Source organism: Spodoptera frugiperda, chromosome 1, assembly GCF_023101765.2.
Source record: "Spodoptera frugiperda isolate SF20-4 chromosome 1, AGI-APGP_CSIRO_Sfru_2.0, whole genome shotgun sequence".
NCBI lineage: Eukaryota > Metazoa > Arthropoda > Insecta > Lepidoptera > Noctuidae > Spodoptera > Spodoptera frugiperda.
The window spans coordinates 11,326,256-11,340,681 of NC_064212.1; the positions used below are offsets into that span (position 1 = coordinate 11,326,256).

At 37.5% G+C, this 14,426-nt stretch overlaps 1 protein-coding gene across 2 annotated transcripts; it reads right to left on the bottom strand.

Annotated features, from left to right (window-relative positions):
- Positions 1-5,678: 5,678 nt before the first annotated feature.
- LOC118273589 (suppressor of hairless protein) lies at positions 5,679-14,303 on the bottom strand. Of its 2 annotated transcripts, none has more exons than XM_035590636.2 (4): positions 12,998-14,303; positions 12,137-12,381; positions 9,960-10,185; positions 5,679-8,638 (listed from the first exon to the last, which is right to left on the bottom strand). In XM_035590636.2, exons 1-4 carry the CDS (start codon positions 13,853-13,855, stop codon positions 8,453-8,455), a joined length of 1,515 nt encoding a protein of 504 aa, XP_035446529.1. In that variant the 5' UTR covers positions 13,856-14,303; the 3' UTR covers positions 5,679-8,452. The 2 variants fall into 2 exon arrangements, with proteins under 2 accessions (XP_035446529.1, XP_050552512.1); XM_050696555.1 differs by having other exon boundaries at positions 5,679-8,656.
- Positions 14,304-14,426: the final 123 nt, after the last annotated feature.

Below are 14,426 nucleotides of genomic sequence, written 5' to 3' on the forward strand. Positions count from 1 at the left end.
TCTAATGAATTTTCACGTCACGTCTTTTATCCCCGAAGGGATAGGCAGAGGTGCACATTATGGCACATAATGCCAATGTACATCCACATTTCACAATTTTGTAAGTCCCATGTAATAGGTGGTAAGCCTATTGCCATATATACCGGGAACATTTCCAGACTCCGTGCTACCACTGACAATTTTCGAAAAACCGAAAAGAACCCAGTATTAGTTACTTCGCCCGAGCCGGGAATCGATTATTTTTTTAATGTTTCATTCATTAATCTCTAATGAATTTTCACCTTGAGAAAATTGAAAAGCTAACTAATAAAATATATCTAATAATTAATTATGAACCATTAAAACCAGAAACATGGAAGATACCGTAAGTGTCGCATCGCATCGTACGACTAAAGTTTTCGAATCAAAGATACATCACAAAAACGGTTTAAAGCTACATAAAATGTTATTTACAACTTTATTACTGTCTTTCATTAATGAAGAGAACAATAGACGCATACTTACTGGCAATCAATGTGGCATCAAAGAAATTGTCGTTCCGTCTCAGAACTTATTAAGTAAATAATGGCATACCTAGCTAAAATTACTTGAGTACGTAGACTTGTATAGGTAGGTACTTTGTTATGGAATTATCTGTGATTAAAAAGTAAATGGACATTGAATAATTTGATTAGATACTCTTGACTGCAGTGTTGTGTGTCATTACCGGAAAGTTGCCAAAACATCAAATCTATTTAGGCCTAAGATGCGAAAGTAGATCTTTACTCTGATCAGGGCGCTTACTCTTAGAACCAATGTCAAACCATTTCAATCCAAAAAAATCTCAACAATTACCTATTCAATGTCAAAACTATACAACCCCAAACGTAGGTGTACTCTTGGTATGAAAAATAAAGCCAAATTCAATATCCACGCAACACGGATAGAATGCAAAGTGTTGCATGAGACAGACAATAAATTGGTCTGTCGAACGAAATTGGACTCAAGAGTAAGCCCCTGACATGTCTCAACGTCCTGCAAACTGAAGTATTTAAGGAGTATATGGCATTCTATAGTTTTCTTGTAAGTTTAAATGTTTCTTACCTTGCAGAATCGCTGTGTTGAAATAATAATATATCTACGGTTGCAATCAATATGTGGAAGAAGTTTTCGCCGATCCCTGAAGAACATAGACGAACTGCCTTTTAGTTTTGCTTCGATTCAGTCATCATTTGGCTCTATTAATCTTACAAGAAAAAAGATCTTTTAGCATAATAATTGCAGTGGAAACAAAACGACATAATAAGGGTTGTTATACATATTTTACCTTCCTGCGCCCTACCCTGCTTAACTCTTTTCATAACTCGTCAACATTTCATAATAAGTCTGGAATCTGAAATTGAACACGATGAATGGCAATAGACTCTTTACAATGTCTAGTTTAATTTCAAAGTTAACGAGTTAAAGTGATACTTTGTAACAAACATGAACAATTATTCCATTTCATTTCAATGAGACTAATTATTCTAATTAGACAGAAAACAGTAAGACAATCGTCGATTTCTTTTTATGAATACCTAACTGAACAAAGAGAACGAGTTTAAGTTTAAGGTATTCTAAACAAACCATATTCTGATACTTATAAACTTGCTAAAATCATCAACTAAAGTAATAAATGTACCTATAGCAGTAACTTCCGTACACCATGCATCATGGTTGCGTCACTATGCACATAATTGCAGCTAAGAGATGATCTCTCATTCAACGCCGAGGAAGCTGACTTAATCACTGAGGATCTGATAACACGAGGTATCTAGTATTATCTAGTATCGGTTAAGGAAATGGTAGAAGGAAGATATTAAGAACATAACACTAAGCTGCAGACGGGACTTTCGGCTGCGCTAATGTGGATTTAGAAGATGACTATGGAGCCTACTCAAGCCTTTGGACCTATCCTAATCATAACCCATGAGAAATATCGGGATGTTAACAGATGCCTACATCACCTACCGAAAAATAACCTTTTCAAATAGTGAAAGAATTTTTTTATATTTAATGGGCCGACGTTTGGCCGCTATCTCGCCTGATGGTAAGTGATGATGCGGCCTACGGTGGAGCACGTCTGCCCATAAGCAACCTATTCACTCGGGCTTTGAAGACACCCAGGTTGTATCCATCAGGAAACACAGACTCCGGCAAGGAGTTCCACTCCCTAGCAGTTCGCACAAAGAAGCTTGAAGCGAAGCGTTTCGTGCGAGTGGGTGGGATATCCACCATGAAACGGTGACGCCTCGCCGATTGTCTTGTGGTTCGTTGATGGAAAGGACTAGGGGAATCAAGTTGTGCAGTTCCCCTGCACACTCTCCGAAATGTATCCGGTAAAAAACGGAAAGGCTTGCGACCTTGCGCCTGTGTTCAAGGCTTTGAAGCCGGGCCTCCACAAGCGCATCATCATTGATGAGCTTCTTGGCACGCCTTTCAATGCGCTCGAGCGCATCCAACTGGTGTCTAGCCGAGCCGTCCCAAAGGTGAGAACAGTACTCCATACATGACCGAACCTGCGCCTGGTACAGGCTCAGTAGTTGTTTCGGTGTGAAGTACCGTCTCACCTTCGAGAGGATACCCAACTTCCTCCCAGCCAGATGCGCCTTCGACTCTATAATATATTTTTCAAATCAGTTCAGTAGTTTCGGAAAGATTCGGTCTGGAAAAAAATATCTACTGCTTTTAAAGATAGTACTTAGGACTAGAAAGAGAGTACTAGACTTTCTATGAAGATCGATATTTTTTCATAATGAGTAGGCATCAAATCAATTACTGATTGTGAAAGAAAAATATAGATACGTAGACCTACATAGATATAGTAAAATAAATGACTTCTTTCAGTCGGCTACTTAAAGAAAATTGGTTTTTCATAATAAAATTAACAATCACGAGAGAGACAGAGTGTCACACTTTTACTGTCTAAAAAACACCCCGTTCTTATTCCTGCTTTTTTGAGCCGGAACCCCGGTAAACCCTTTCGGTAGTCCGCAGCTCCGGTTACCTCCCTCCTAATAAATGTCATTTGAATGAAATCTAGTTATGGGTTTCACATAGGTTGGATTATGACACGTAGATACTTTTATCGAAATGTAAAATTTTATCGTTTACGACCAATAACATACTTATTTCTAGAATATAACGAAAATTAAGTACATCGTCAAACCAATCAATGAAAGTGTGATTCTTTTTGAATATTTTATTGTATTGAAAAGACGAGATAGTTACTTTTTGACTGAGGAAACGCCAATTTTTCGAATGTTAAGCTCAACGTTGACTTTTCTATTCATTCGTGCAACTAGTGTTTAAATGTCCTTTGTCTGGGAGGGATTTTTTTTTCGTAAACATTTAAGAAATATCTTAGTACCTAGGTAGGTAAGTTGTGTTGATAAATAATTGCAGTTTTAAACACGAAATATATAAAGATTACTTTAATGGGAATTCCAAGATCAGCCATAAAACTGTATGAATTATAGTTAATAATCATCCTACTAATAAATTTTAAATTAAAAACAATTTTATTGCGAAACAAAGTATTAGGTTGCTTACTAATTCCAACAATGTAGGTTTACGAGCCTCTACTAATCTATCTACTTAATAGATGGGTACCTTTTTACTAAGCAATAGCTTTGGCTGTTGTGAATCTACCTAGCTAGATACTACCTATCTACGTCACAAGCAAACTGTATTTTTTGTCCGAAAACAATGGGCGTTTTGGTTCAACTAAATGCTCCACCCACCAAGCTCTGAATGGCCAATGCGAAAAACTCACAAATTACAGAAAATTACGAGACAAACGAAAATGTTTACCAGTTTAATAACTATAAAATACATCATTTCATCATATTTTTGTTTAATGATTACGATCTTGTTTTTGTCGTGATTGTAGAGGACGTCCTTTGGAGAAGATTTAAGAAAAACAAGTTTAAAAATAAATTAAAGATAAACGAAAAAATAATATAATTGCTGAGCTCTTAACATAAAATTCGTGTTTCTATGGCTACAGTTCCCACGACCGAAGATGACATGTTGGAAAACATTGGAGCAGTGCACCGCTGAACATTTCCCACACTCTGCATATCTCGGCACCATAGATCAACTTGGCAGAATGTAAAAACGTAGACAATGATTCAATTGTGTGCACACAGATTTCTCACAGCCAGCATAGATATAATCGTCATACGGTTAATTGGTGAAGGTAAATGACCAACCGATGTTCCGGTTCCAAGTGTGGCCAAAAAGGATCCTGATTAGGGAAAACCAGTTGTGGAGTTTCCCTTGATTAGTGATTATCGAGCAGGATGTGTTAGCCTTATTTTCTTTCAACACAATGACATTTTTTGCAGCTTCATGAATGAATAGTTACGTGCATGTGCTGTGTAACGTCATAATTTCTTGTGCACGTCACCGATTGGGAAATAATGTCAGCAGTCACGCGACGCACTGCCTGCGCGGCCTGTGCCAACGGCGGCGACGCAAACAAATGTTACACTCTGTATACTTACTTATACCTACTAATTATGGATAGCTGAAGATTAGCCTTCTCAACCATGACGAAAACCTGTATATAGGTAGTTAGTCATTTTAATTAACAGAACTTTTATTTATTGTTATTAGTCGGATATTAGCAGTACGAAGTAGTAATACTAACTTTTCAGTTCTTGCTATATTATTTTAATGTATTTTTAACCAGAATAGTTTTATTTGCTGTCTTCAAGGTTTACGATGTCGATATATTAATAATTCAAAGTTTGTTAATTATTTATTATAAAAATTAAAAAAAACCATAAAAGTAATTAACTGTAGAAGACAATAATTAGGTAGGTAATTGAATTACTGAGATCCTGCTATAACTCATGATACGAAAGAGATAACTTGTAGTTGATAAGTTCGCATCTGTATTACTACAACAGTAGCAATTAAGACACGGAAACAGGACATGGGTAAACCCAGTGATTATTCAAACAGTATCCATCATTAGGGTTATGTCATCAGTTTTTCTCGATTTTCTAAGTGTATAAGCACAGGCGACACGATCAAGAAAATAATCATCTCTTACGTCGACCGGCGTCACTCATTGCATGAATGTAATTACACTATGAATACTTAGAATTAAATTCCCATCAACACCATTGCAATGTATGACGTTATTCTGTGACGTGCTCACAGTGCCTCATGTATGACTCCGGACCTCAGACAAACCCCAGAGATCGGAGATCAATTGACTCAATTATGTCCCAATTTATATTGTGACAGTCGAACTTCCCAGAGCGAGCACATGTCATAAATATTAGCCAGTTTATTGCCGTGAATCTCGGCAACGAACAATGGCGGAATGGGTATAAACTTGTGATAATTATCTGAGGTCAAACCCAGCGTTGCGGAACGGTATGTAGGGGAAGACACTTGTTATTATCATGTGAAGACTTTTTGAAGACGTTCCCACAGACTTCGGCCGAGGCACTGATTCCTCGATTAACACTGATTCATAAGCAGATAATTACACTTGACCCCTCGTTTATAATTAAAACAATGAGAAATAAACCAATGAGATCCGCTTTGCGCAAAACAGTTCGACTGTGAGAAATGTATTTAATTATTCTAGAATGTTGCTTTTGAATCTTAATCATGTGGGGTGGAGTTAATGAAAAACTGCGTTAATTAAATTCAGTTTTTATTAAAAAATATTTATTCATATTTCAGAATCACTGCTCCTTTATCATTTGTTGTACACGCTTTGTACAGTTTGTACACCGGCTCGCTGTCGCACCCGAGCAGTAACCACTTAAATATGACCATTTCCAAATATAGAAATACCAAATGTAAAATGATAAAAAGGAGTAAACAGTTTTTAAATGACAAATCATTTACTTATCGTTTTACAAAATTGACGACATTATTACTGTCTATTCATCGCGTTTAATACTAATTTCCTTGTAATACTGTAACTTTACCAATTCCATAAGATTATATCGTTTTGCTACAAAAATATTGATATTTTTTGTACTTCTTATTACACTTTCCACATGGAATGTTCGAAATCACACGTTTTTTTATTAAAAATACACATCAAATCCGTTTTCATAAAACAATACATTTCTCGCAAGAAATTATATTGGCATAAAATAAATAGAATTTGTAAAATTTATAATTTCATTTTTTAATCATTTACTTATTTGAGGAGTCTGCACATTGAACGCGATGTCGTGTGTGCGACGTGTTTTACGCAACAAATAATAAAAGAATCTGTGGACACAGACACAGTCGCGTCGCATCGCGTCCGATGTGCAGAGCTCATACAGTGCTATGGACTAACGCTAGCTACTAAACTACATGTATTGTTCGTTTAAAATCTCCGTAAATATACATACGTACAACGACACACTACGTGTCTTTAATGGATTTTATTATAATCGTCAACCAAGTGTAGTTAATTAGATAAATTGTGCATACACATTGAGACCGATTGACTTGCGGGCACATAAGCAAACATAGTCGGTACGTAAACAACTAAAGCAATGTAAAGAAACAAATACTTCACCAAGTATTCTGAGATAAAAGGACTTATTTGGCTCTTTTCTAACTCAATTTGTAACTAACTAATCATCTAGGATATCTACTTAATTTATACAAACCAATTACATTAAAATCACTCTTAAAATAAATCTCGTAGAGTTCATTTTCCTTTACCCAAACAAACGTAAACTTATATAAAGTTAGAATAGTATTATAGTATAAACGCAATGACTTGTCATGGATATTACAACTATTTGGCCCCAAAGAAACAAATCTAAGAGCAGAGAGATCTCTTTATGACGATGACAATGAACGAACTATCAGTATTGGTGTATATTAAATGCCGGAGTAGGAACTACCTCCCTGTATACCTATCAGAACGTTTTACAAACAATGCTTTGACGAGCTCTGTTGGCAATTATTGCGAGTAATTTAAAACTAATTGTGCATTCCAAAAGCGCTTTTTAATGGCGAGTAAAATTGGTAAGAAATGTGAAATCATTATTAGGACTAGGAATTAAGAAGGTAGTAAAATATTCTATACATATCGTACGTAGTGTATACAGTATAGTTAACTGGTTGAAATAAGGGCAAATACCCTGAGTATTTATACGAGAGGAAAATGGTGCCCAGACTTTATTTTACTCAAATTACACAGACTTTACACTTATACGTTTCTTTCAATAAACATGTACAACGAGTAGCGTTAGCAGATTTTGTCTTCTATAAGTAAAAATGGCTCATAATGTATATTCAGTGGGCCATTAAAATATTATACAAATTAAATAAAATCTTTCTGAGACAAACAGCCATTAATCAGCAATATTATGAACATAAACCATCGCAGGTAACATCGCAGTTATTGATTCAGTAAACAAGAGTTATTGGCCCAGTTTCAACCCGCTAACCGTGTGACAACAGGAATTATTGATACAGCGAAATAGATTACATATTCATACGTACAGCTCTACTTGTCTATCAGTTCTACACCAGTTTGTAAATTTCCTTAAAAATAACATAAAAAATAATTTCCATAGCTGCAACCAATCAAATTGTCACGTCTCGAAACACAGTAGAGCCTACTCAGTATTTATCACAAATTCTTCTATTTTATATTTTCTTGTCACAACTTGCTTTTATTGCTGAATTTTAACCTTAATCATAGTTTTGGTGTAATAATCTCGTAGATATACAAACATATACTTTTACGATATATTTAGGCACACGTCGTTCGTGTTGACATAGTATTCTGCGGCGCCCTGCGGTCTAAGCTCTCAAGCAAAGCGATCGCCTCGCGAAGTGGCACTTTCATTAATTATAAAGCTTTCTATATTCTATAGACCGTAACATGATCTGTTAAACTTATCTCTCAAAGAGTTCTGATACCCAGCATCAGGGCCACATCTCCACAAGAGAGACCTGTACGGTGTACGTATATCCACGTGCATTTCTGTCATCATGGAATCAGTCGCAAAAGTAAAATCGTTAAATATTGCACAATCTAATGAGCTACATAATTTCTATTGTACATTCCCCCTCCTGGAGACACCGCCTCAATAAGCAGGTCGAGTCACTGACGCAACATGCTTGCGCGAATAAAATATTTACGCCGTTTCTAACAGCATACATTTCATTTGAACGACTTAAAATACAATTTTCAAAAATATTACCCGTCCATTCAGCGTGCAGCACAAACCCCGCCAGAGATCATGCTATGATGAATAGACATTAGGCACTATCGAAATTATACATTAGGGATGTCTTTGAATCACTCACCAAATGTCTTTCGTGCGAAAGTCACTTGTCCGTTGTACGAGACGGCTCGGTTCTTTGGAGTCACATAACACAGTTTTAGAGTTGCCACAGAGTGAGTTTATAACTGCAGGCTGTCGTCGTCCAGCCTGCAGTCCATGGGCTATTGCAGCGAGTTGTCGGGCAGGCGGTGCGCGCCGTGGTCGTGGTGCCAGGCCGGCGCCGCGTCCGGCCGCATCACGTCGTCCACGGGCGCGCACACGGGCCGCGGGCCCGGCTCCGGCGTGTACGTGAACGTCAGCCCCGTCGCGTATATTATGCCGTCGTTCCTCACCAGCGACACCGGTACCTGAAGCGGAGAAGAAGACTATTCAATTGCATTATGTATTTGGTTCTCAGTGCAATACTGGCGAGGGCTGAGACATGTTCCCATAACTTCATACAAAGAAGTATTGTACCTAATATAAATCGATAGATGAATAATATAATCACTAAACATAGCAAAATTGGCTATTATAACTAGAGGGTTGAAAAAGGCCTAACTGTTCACGATGTACATCAGTACGAAAGTACGAAGCCATTTATGTCCAGTGACACATAAATTATGCAAGCTCCTATCAAAGGCAGACCGTATTATTACATCGATCTGCTAGAGGGTTGCAATTCCAAGAAATAAAATGTTACAAACTAGAATTCCTATTTATACGAATGTTGCATGCAAATTCACATGAAACGTATTAAAAACTTTATATTATGAATCCAGTTTAAGTTGATAACGAGTCGATAAATTTATACTATTTAACAAGTCGGTACTTAAACTTTATGGGTTCACTTGTACATACCTACAACTCTGGAGGTTTGAAGATCAATTAAAATTAGAAGTACACGGAATACGTGTGTGCTAAACATGTTCAGTAGCTAATTGCCATAGCTTTTTCTTTCTGATTTCAGTGTTTCTATCACATTTAATAGCATCGATTCCCTTCAAAAAAATTAATACAAACGCAAGGTAATTGTCTCAAGCCCGTCAACAGATTAGCAATAAAACAAACAATCTCTTCATCTGCAATATAAGTATATAGCTAGCCACATGCAGCCCACCAGATGTTCTAGTTTAATAGACTTAGAACAATCGTCCTCAGCTAATTGTACGCATTAATAACTTTGTTATTGTTTGTATATTGTGTCGATTGTTTTCAAATCACTTTATAGACACAGGTGCGTCCTTTCGGCGACATATCATAACAGTTGTATTTTGAAAATGCAGGCAACCGAGTTCTCACGACTAAATTTATTTAAGCGTCCAACTATTAAGCGGTGTGATCGCGACGCTCACTTCCTGACAACGGAGATTATGTGAATAGGGACCCGTTAAATTGTACGTAATAAAAGATATACAATTGTTTTGTGGTGTCCGTTCGATGGCTGTATTTGTGTGTGAACAGGAGGTTTGCAAAAATATGAAGAGTAAGTTAATTTCCGACTCACTTATAACGCTTAACGAAAGAGTCCTTACCCTAAGGAAATACTAATTATGGTCTAGAATTTATACTGGATATACCTTTTATCCCCTCAGTGAGACTTATTACTTTGTATGTTATACCCCTTGTGTATTATACCCCTTACATTTAGATCACCAATAAAAGCCTAAACTCCTTAAATTAAGTTACCTGTGTGGGCTGTCGGACCCAGAGCCATTGTCCTCGGAACTGTGAGATGTCAGGTACGACGCACAGCATGGACTCAGCACAGCGGTACATGGTCTCCGCTTCCACGTCACCGAACCACACTTGCAAGGAAGGCGTGAAGTTGTCGCCAGCTAACTCCAACATTGCTACGTCACCGCCGCCGTTGAGGTTTAGCGAGTGGACTAGCGGCACTGGAGTTACGGGGGACCTGCATGGAAAGAGTTTTGTTTTAGTCACTAATACAATTCACGAATATCATAGGTATGTACATGTACTATGTGACATTAAATACACTTGTTTTAGAACATGCGAGTATAGATTACTTCATCAGATTGGACATTTTGAAAATATTACTACCTAGTTGGTGGGATACTAAATTTGATAAATCATTCAATTAAATATTTTTGAAATAAGGAAGTGAAAATATTCGTAATATATTTTTAAATGTTTTTAAGTTTCTGCAAAAAGCTATAAATTGAAGGTTTTAACAAAAAAGAAATAATACTAAGCTACTAGTCTTACAATAAGAAAATTTCGTTGTAATCGCCCTGAGTTCTGTATAAAAGCGTTAATAAAAAACACTTCGGCCATCAGCAAAAAGTGTGTCAGAGGTCCCCTAGACGCGACTAATAAAATCAATCAGCTAAATCTGTGGTCTCCGAGCGATGCAAAATCGGCACAAGGGAACAATATACCATTACTAAAACACATCAATATGTTTTTGGAGTGCAACTCACATGGGGTGCCACGAAAATGCAGGGGTGGCGAAACTAGTTTAGGGGTGATCTCTCTGCATCGAGATTAATTGAACCTTTTGTAATGGTAATTTAATATTGTCGGCCATTAGATTATGATAGACTGCGAGTAAATATTTGAAAAATATTTGCTTTGCGATTAACTATTGGATTTTATTTGCATTATTATGCAAAAGTTCGTTTCCCCGAAGTCGATCGAGTCCATCGATCTATGTTCCGAGTAAGAAACGATAGGTAACAATTTACTGTTTTGTAAGTTAGGTAGTTACAAAGGAATTATTTATAAGCCGACCTAGTTATTGCAAATGTGTATTTTACTTAGAACTTTAGATTTATTTTTAGGTTCAGTTAAATAGTATTTTATTAAAACAAGATTCTAATTTAAAATAAGATCAAAGCTGTATTTGACTCAGATTCCCATAAAAGATACTAAGATAAATCTGGATTATGCAGTGAATGCTGTAGGTAATCACATTTCCCCTTAGGGGGACAACAGGCGTAATGTTATGTTAGGTTCAAACCATTTGTCGCTACACTTAGCCAGTTAGACAACGACGTCAGACCAATCGCTTATGTTCAGCGTGACAGCTACTACTAAGTTCCCAGGGTATACATTACGTGTTATGATGAGCGTGCGAATTTTCACTATGTTTTCTTTCATATGATGCTATAAATATTGCTACGAACAGTGTTGGTAGTTGGTACCTAATTTAAAGCAGGTTTTCACAACACAGTGTGGAAAAAATATTGATTATAATTTATGTTTGGGGAAGATATTCCCAGGGCGTCAAAATTTCAATGTTATTATTAACGTGTGAATTTCCTTTGTTTTCTTTTATTGGTGGTAGATATCCGAGGTAAACTAATGCCGTCGGCACAGTGGAGTTATACGTTTTAAGCCTTACTAAATGAGAATGATTTTTAGTTAGACACACAAAAACTGCTATCAATAATATTGTTAAGTGTGTTTGTATTTACCAACCCATTCATTAATCACAGAGCTATTAGTTATCTCTATTTTCATAGATAGTCAAAAGTAGCACTGAACTTTTATATAGCCAAATGTTGTCTCTAAAGTAGTTAAAAGGATTTTAATATATTCCCTGGGAACGGGGAAAAAATATTATAAATTATAAATACAATTGTATAAAATACAGGAAGTGATCAAAATACATGGTCCTTAAAATACCTAACTATTTATCATTTTGTGGTTAATTATATCTTTAGTTTCCATACATAAAAAATATGAAACATTTTTAATTTTGAACTAACCACAACTAACAAAGTTGGACCATTGTTAGAATTTAACATTTTTATAATATAATTCTACTGAATCTCCTCTATAGAGTCTTAACTTATTATTACTTTTGCCATATAAATATAGTAAATAAATATTGTACATACCTTACAGGTCCCATGCCCTCATAAAATTGGTATTCGGCTTTATCAGTGGATATAATGGTCCAGCAAGCTCCGTCATTGATCATCTCCTTATTAGGTTCCTTAGGGCATGGTGTGGCTTGAAACTGTATTATTCTCTCTTGCGATAGACACAAATACATGCGTTCCGTGTCCTTCATGTAAAATGCACATTTATGCAATTGAGATACTGGATCATCCGCTTCTAATAAGGCCATTTGCTTATCCACCTGTAGGATTAAAAACTTTTTAGACTAATTTAGATGAAAAATATGGTAAGATTTCTTATTGAAAGAAAAATTTAGCTGGAAGTTTTAATGGTAACTTAGTTATGACTTTTTTAATTTCTTTGACTGTCAGTTTTTGAGACACAAAAGAATAATATTGTATCTCTCTAAGAAGACTGGAGATTGTAATAAAGGACAGTCAAGATCTAGGTCCATACTAACATTATAGTTTTTATCATAATATGTTGTATGTATATTTATAAAGAGTGATTTTAGAGCATTATCTTTATCTTTATTAAATCATCATGATTTGTAAAATAAATGGATTATTTTTATTATAACAATAACAATAAATGATGATTTAAATGTTAGGTAATTATAAAATTATTTTTGATACAATTAAGAAACAATACCATCATGTTCTGCACAAGGGCAATATTTGTTGCGCAAAACAACAACAGGCGGAAACTACAATAACAACTTAAAATTGGCTCTAACCAACTTATCATAGGTATGCTAACAATTTGTATATTATGGAAGATTTATCTAGTTGGTGTAAAAGATAATTTTTAAGTTTAGGTAAAAATTATTATTAGGATACCAGAAACAATGATTTTACCTTTCTTATTATTAGTCTGGGTAGTGCCATGCCTGTTACGGAACATACTAGCTTTACAGTGGATCCATAGTGAACATATCCATCTCTTACAGCAAATTCTTCAGACTCACTCTCATTGTCATCCAGCAGGTGTATTGTGAACGCTCCCCACTGTGTGGAGGATGCATGGAAGTTACCATTCTCCACATGCAGATACCTCGTTGATACTGTTTGTGACCTCAACCTATTAAACAGAGCTACCTTTGTTCCACTTGCAATGCACAAATCTGCATTCTTTAAGGATTGCTTCTTTTTTGAGGGCTTTGATATCACTTTTATTCTCTTGCTATTGAAAATACCAATGTCATGCCCATTACCATAGAACATCTTAACCGACAGCATAAAGTGCTTTCTCTTGTCAGAGTCAGATATGTACAAAGTCTTGGCGGCACAGTACTGCTTGCCATTGTTGAGGTCCAGCTGCTGCATGTCCTGGTCAGAGTTACCAATGCCAATGAATGCACACAGCTGTGCTGCCTGCTCAGTCTCTCCCTCTCGAAGCATGCGCTCGCGCCGCAGTCGCCAACCATCTCCAAACAGATAGATACATGGTGGCGGGCAGAAGAACCTTTTCTCGTTTCCATAAGATTTCTGAGCTACCTTCGCGTGTAGAATGACTACGACCATGTCGGAGCGGTCGCGCAGGTAGCGCTCCATAGCTTCACGAGTAAGACGACGTTCTTCTGGACGGTAGGCGCCGGCGCCAGGTCCTGCTGCGCCGCCATATCGCGGGAATAACGCCGCGTGCTGCGCAGGCGGCGAGGCGCCGCCCGCCAGCGCACCCGCGCCCGCGCCCGCCCCGCCGAACTGGTGCGGCATGCTCGCCACGGCTGCCTTCACCTTGCTGCCGCCCGCATAGCGCGCACCCGACTGAGGGTCGCGCAGTGTGATGCTCTTGAGTCCCTAGCTAGTGTCACTTCTCCGGTGGAACATCGCCGGCAGTTCTGTACACAGTTCTAGCGTCCTGCCTGGTTCTGGACCGGAGGGCGAGCGCCCACCGAGTTGGTTTAGCAGAGACGCCGTCGTCCCCGGGACCGATTATCTCGGCGATCGATACACTTTTGTATTATTCACGCCCCTCGTCAGTTAATTACGCTGGGAACTGGCACACATTTCGTTCGAGACACCTGTTCGACGATGGTATTTTCGGACGGGATAGGGTGCCGTTACCTCGAATGTCACTCGCGACTGGGGGACGCTGGTCCTCGTCCTCAACCCAGCAGTTTCCGATTTATGATTTTATTTTATGAAAAGTTGACGAAACTTCTGTTTATTCGAGTATAAATACGACAACGCCAGATGCGCGAGCTGTCAAAGTTTGACCATAGACACGGAGCTGTTTGCAGGCGTGTTGTCGACTACACGCGCGCGAATCGACAGAATCGAGTAG

What these genes read in the sequence shown, in the direction of transcription:
- LOC118273589 (XM_050696555.1), bottom strand. Translation starts at nt 13,855, where the DNA reads ATGCCGCACCAGTTCGGCGGGGCGGGCGCGGGCGCGGGTGCGCTGGCG. An exon ending in CCAGACTAATAATAAGAAAG is followed by an intron (nt 12,382 to 12,997) that starts GTAAAATCATTG and finishes TTAATCCTACAG; the next exon opens with GTGGATAAGCAAATGGCCTT. An exon ending in GGGTCCGACAGCCCACACAG is followed by an intron (nt 8,657 to 9,959) that starts GTAACTTAATTT and finishes GCAATTGAATAG; the next exon opens with TCTTCTTCTCCGCTTCAGGT.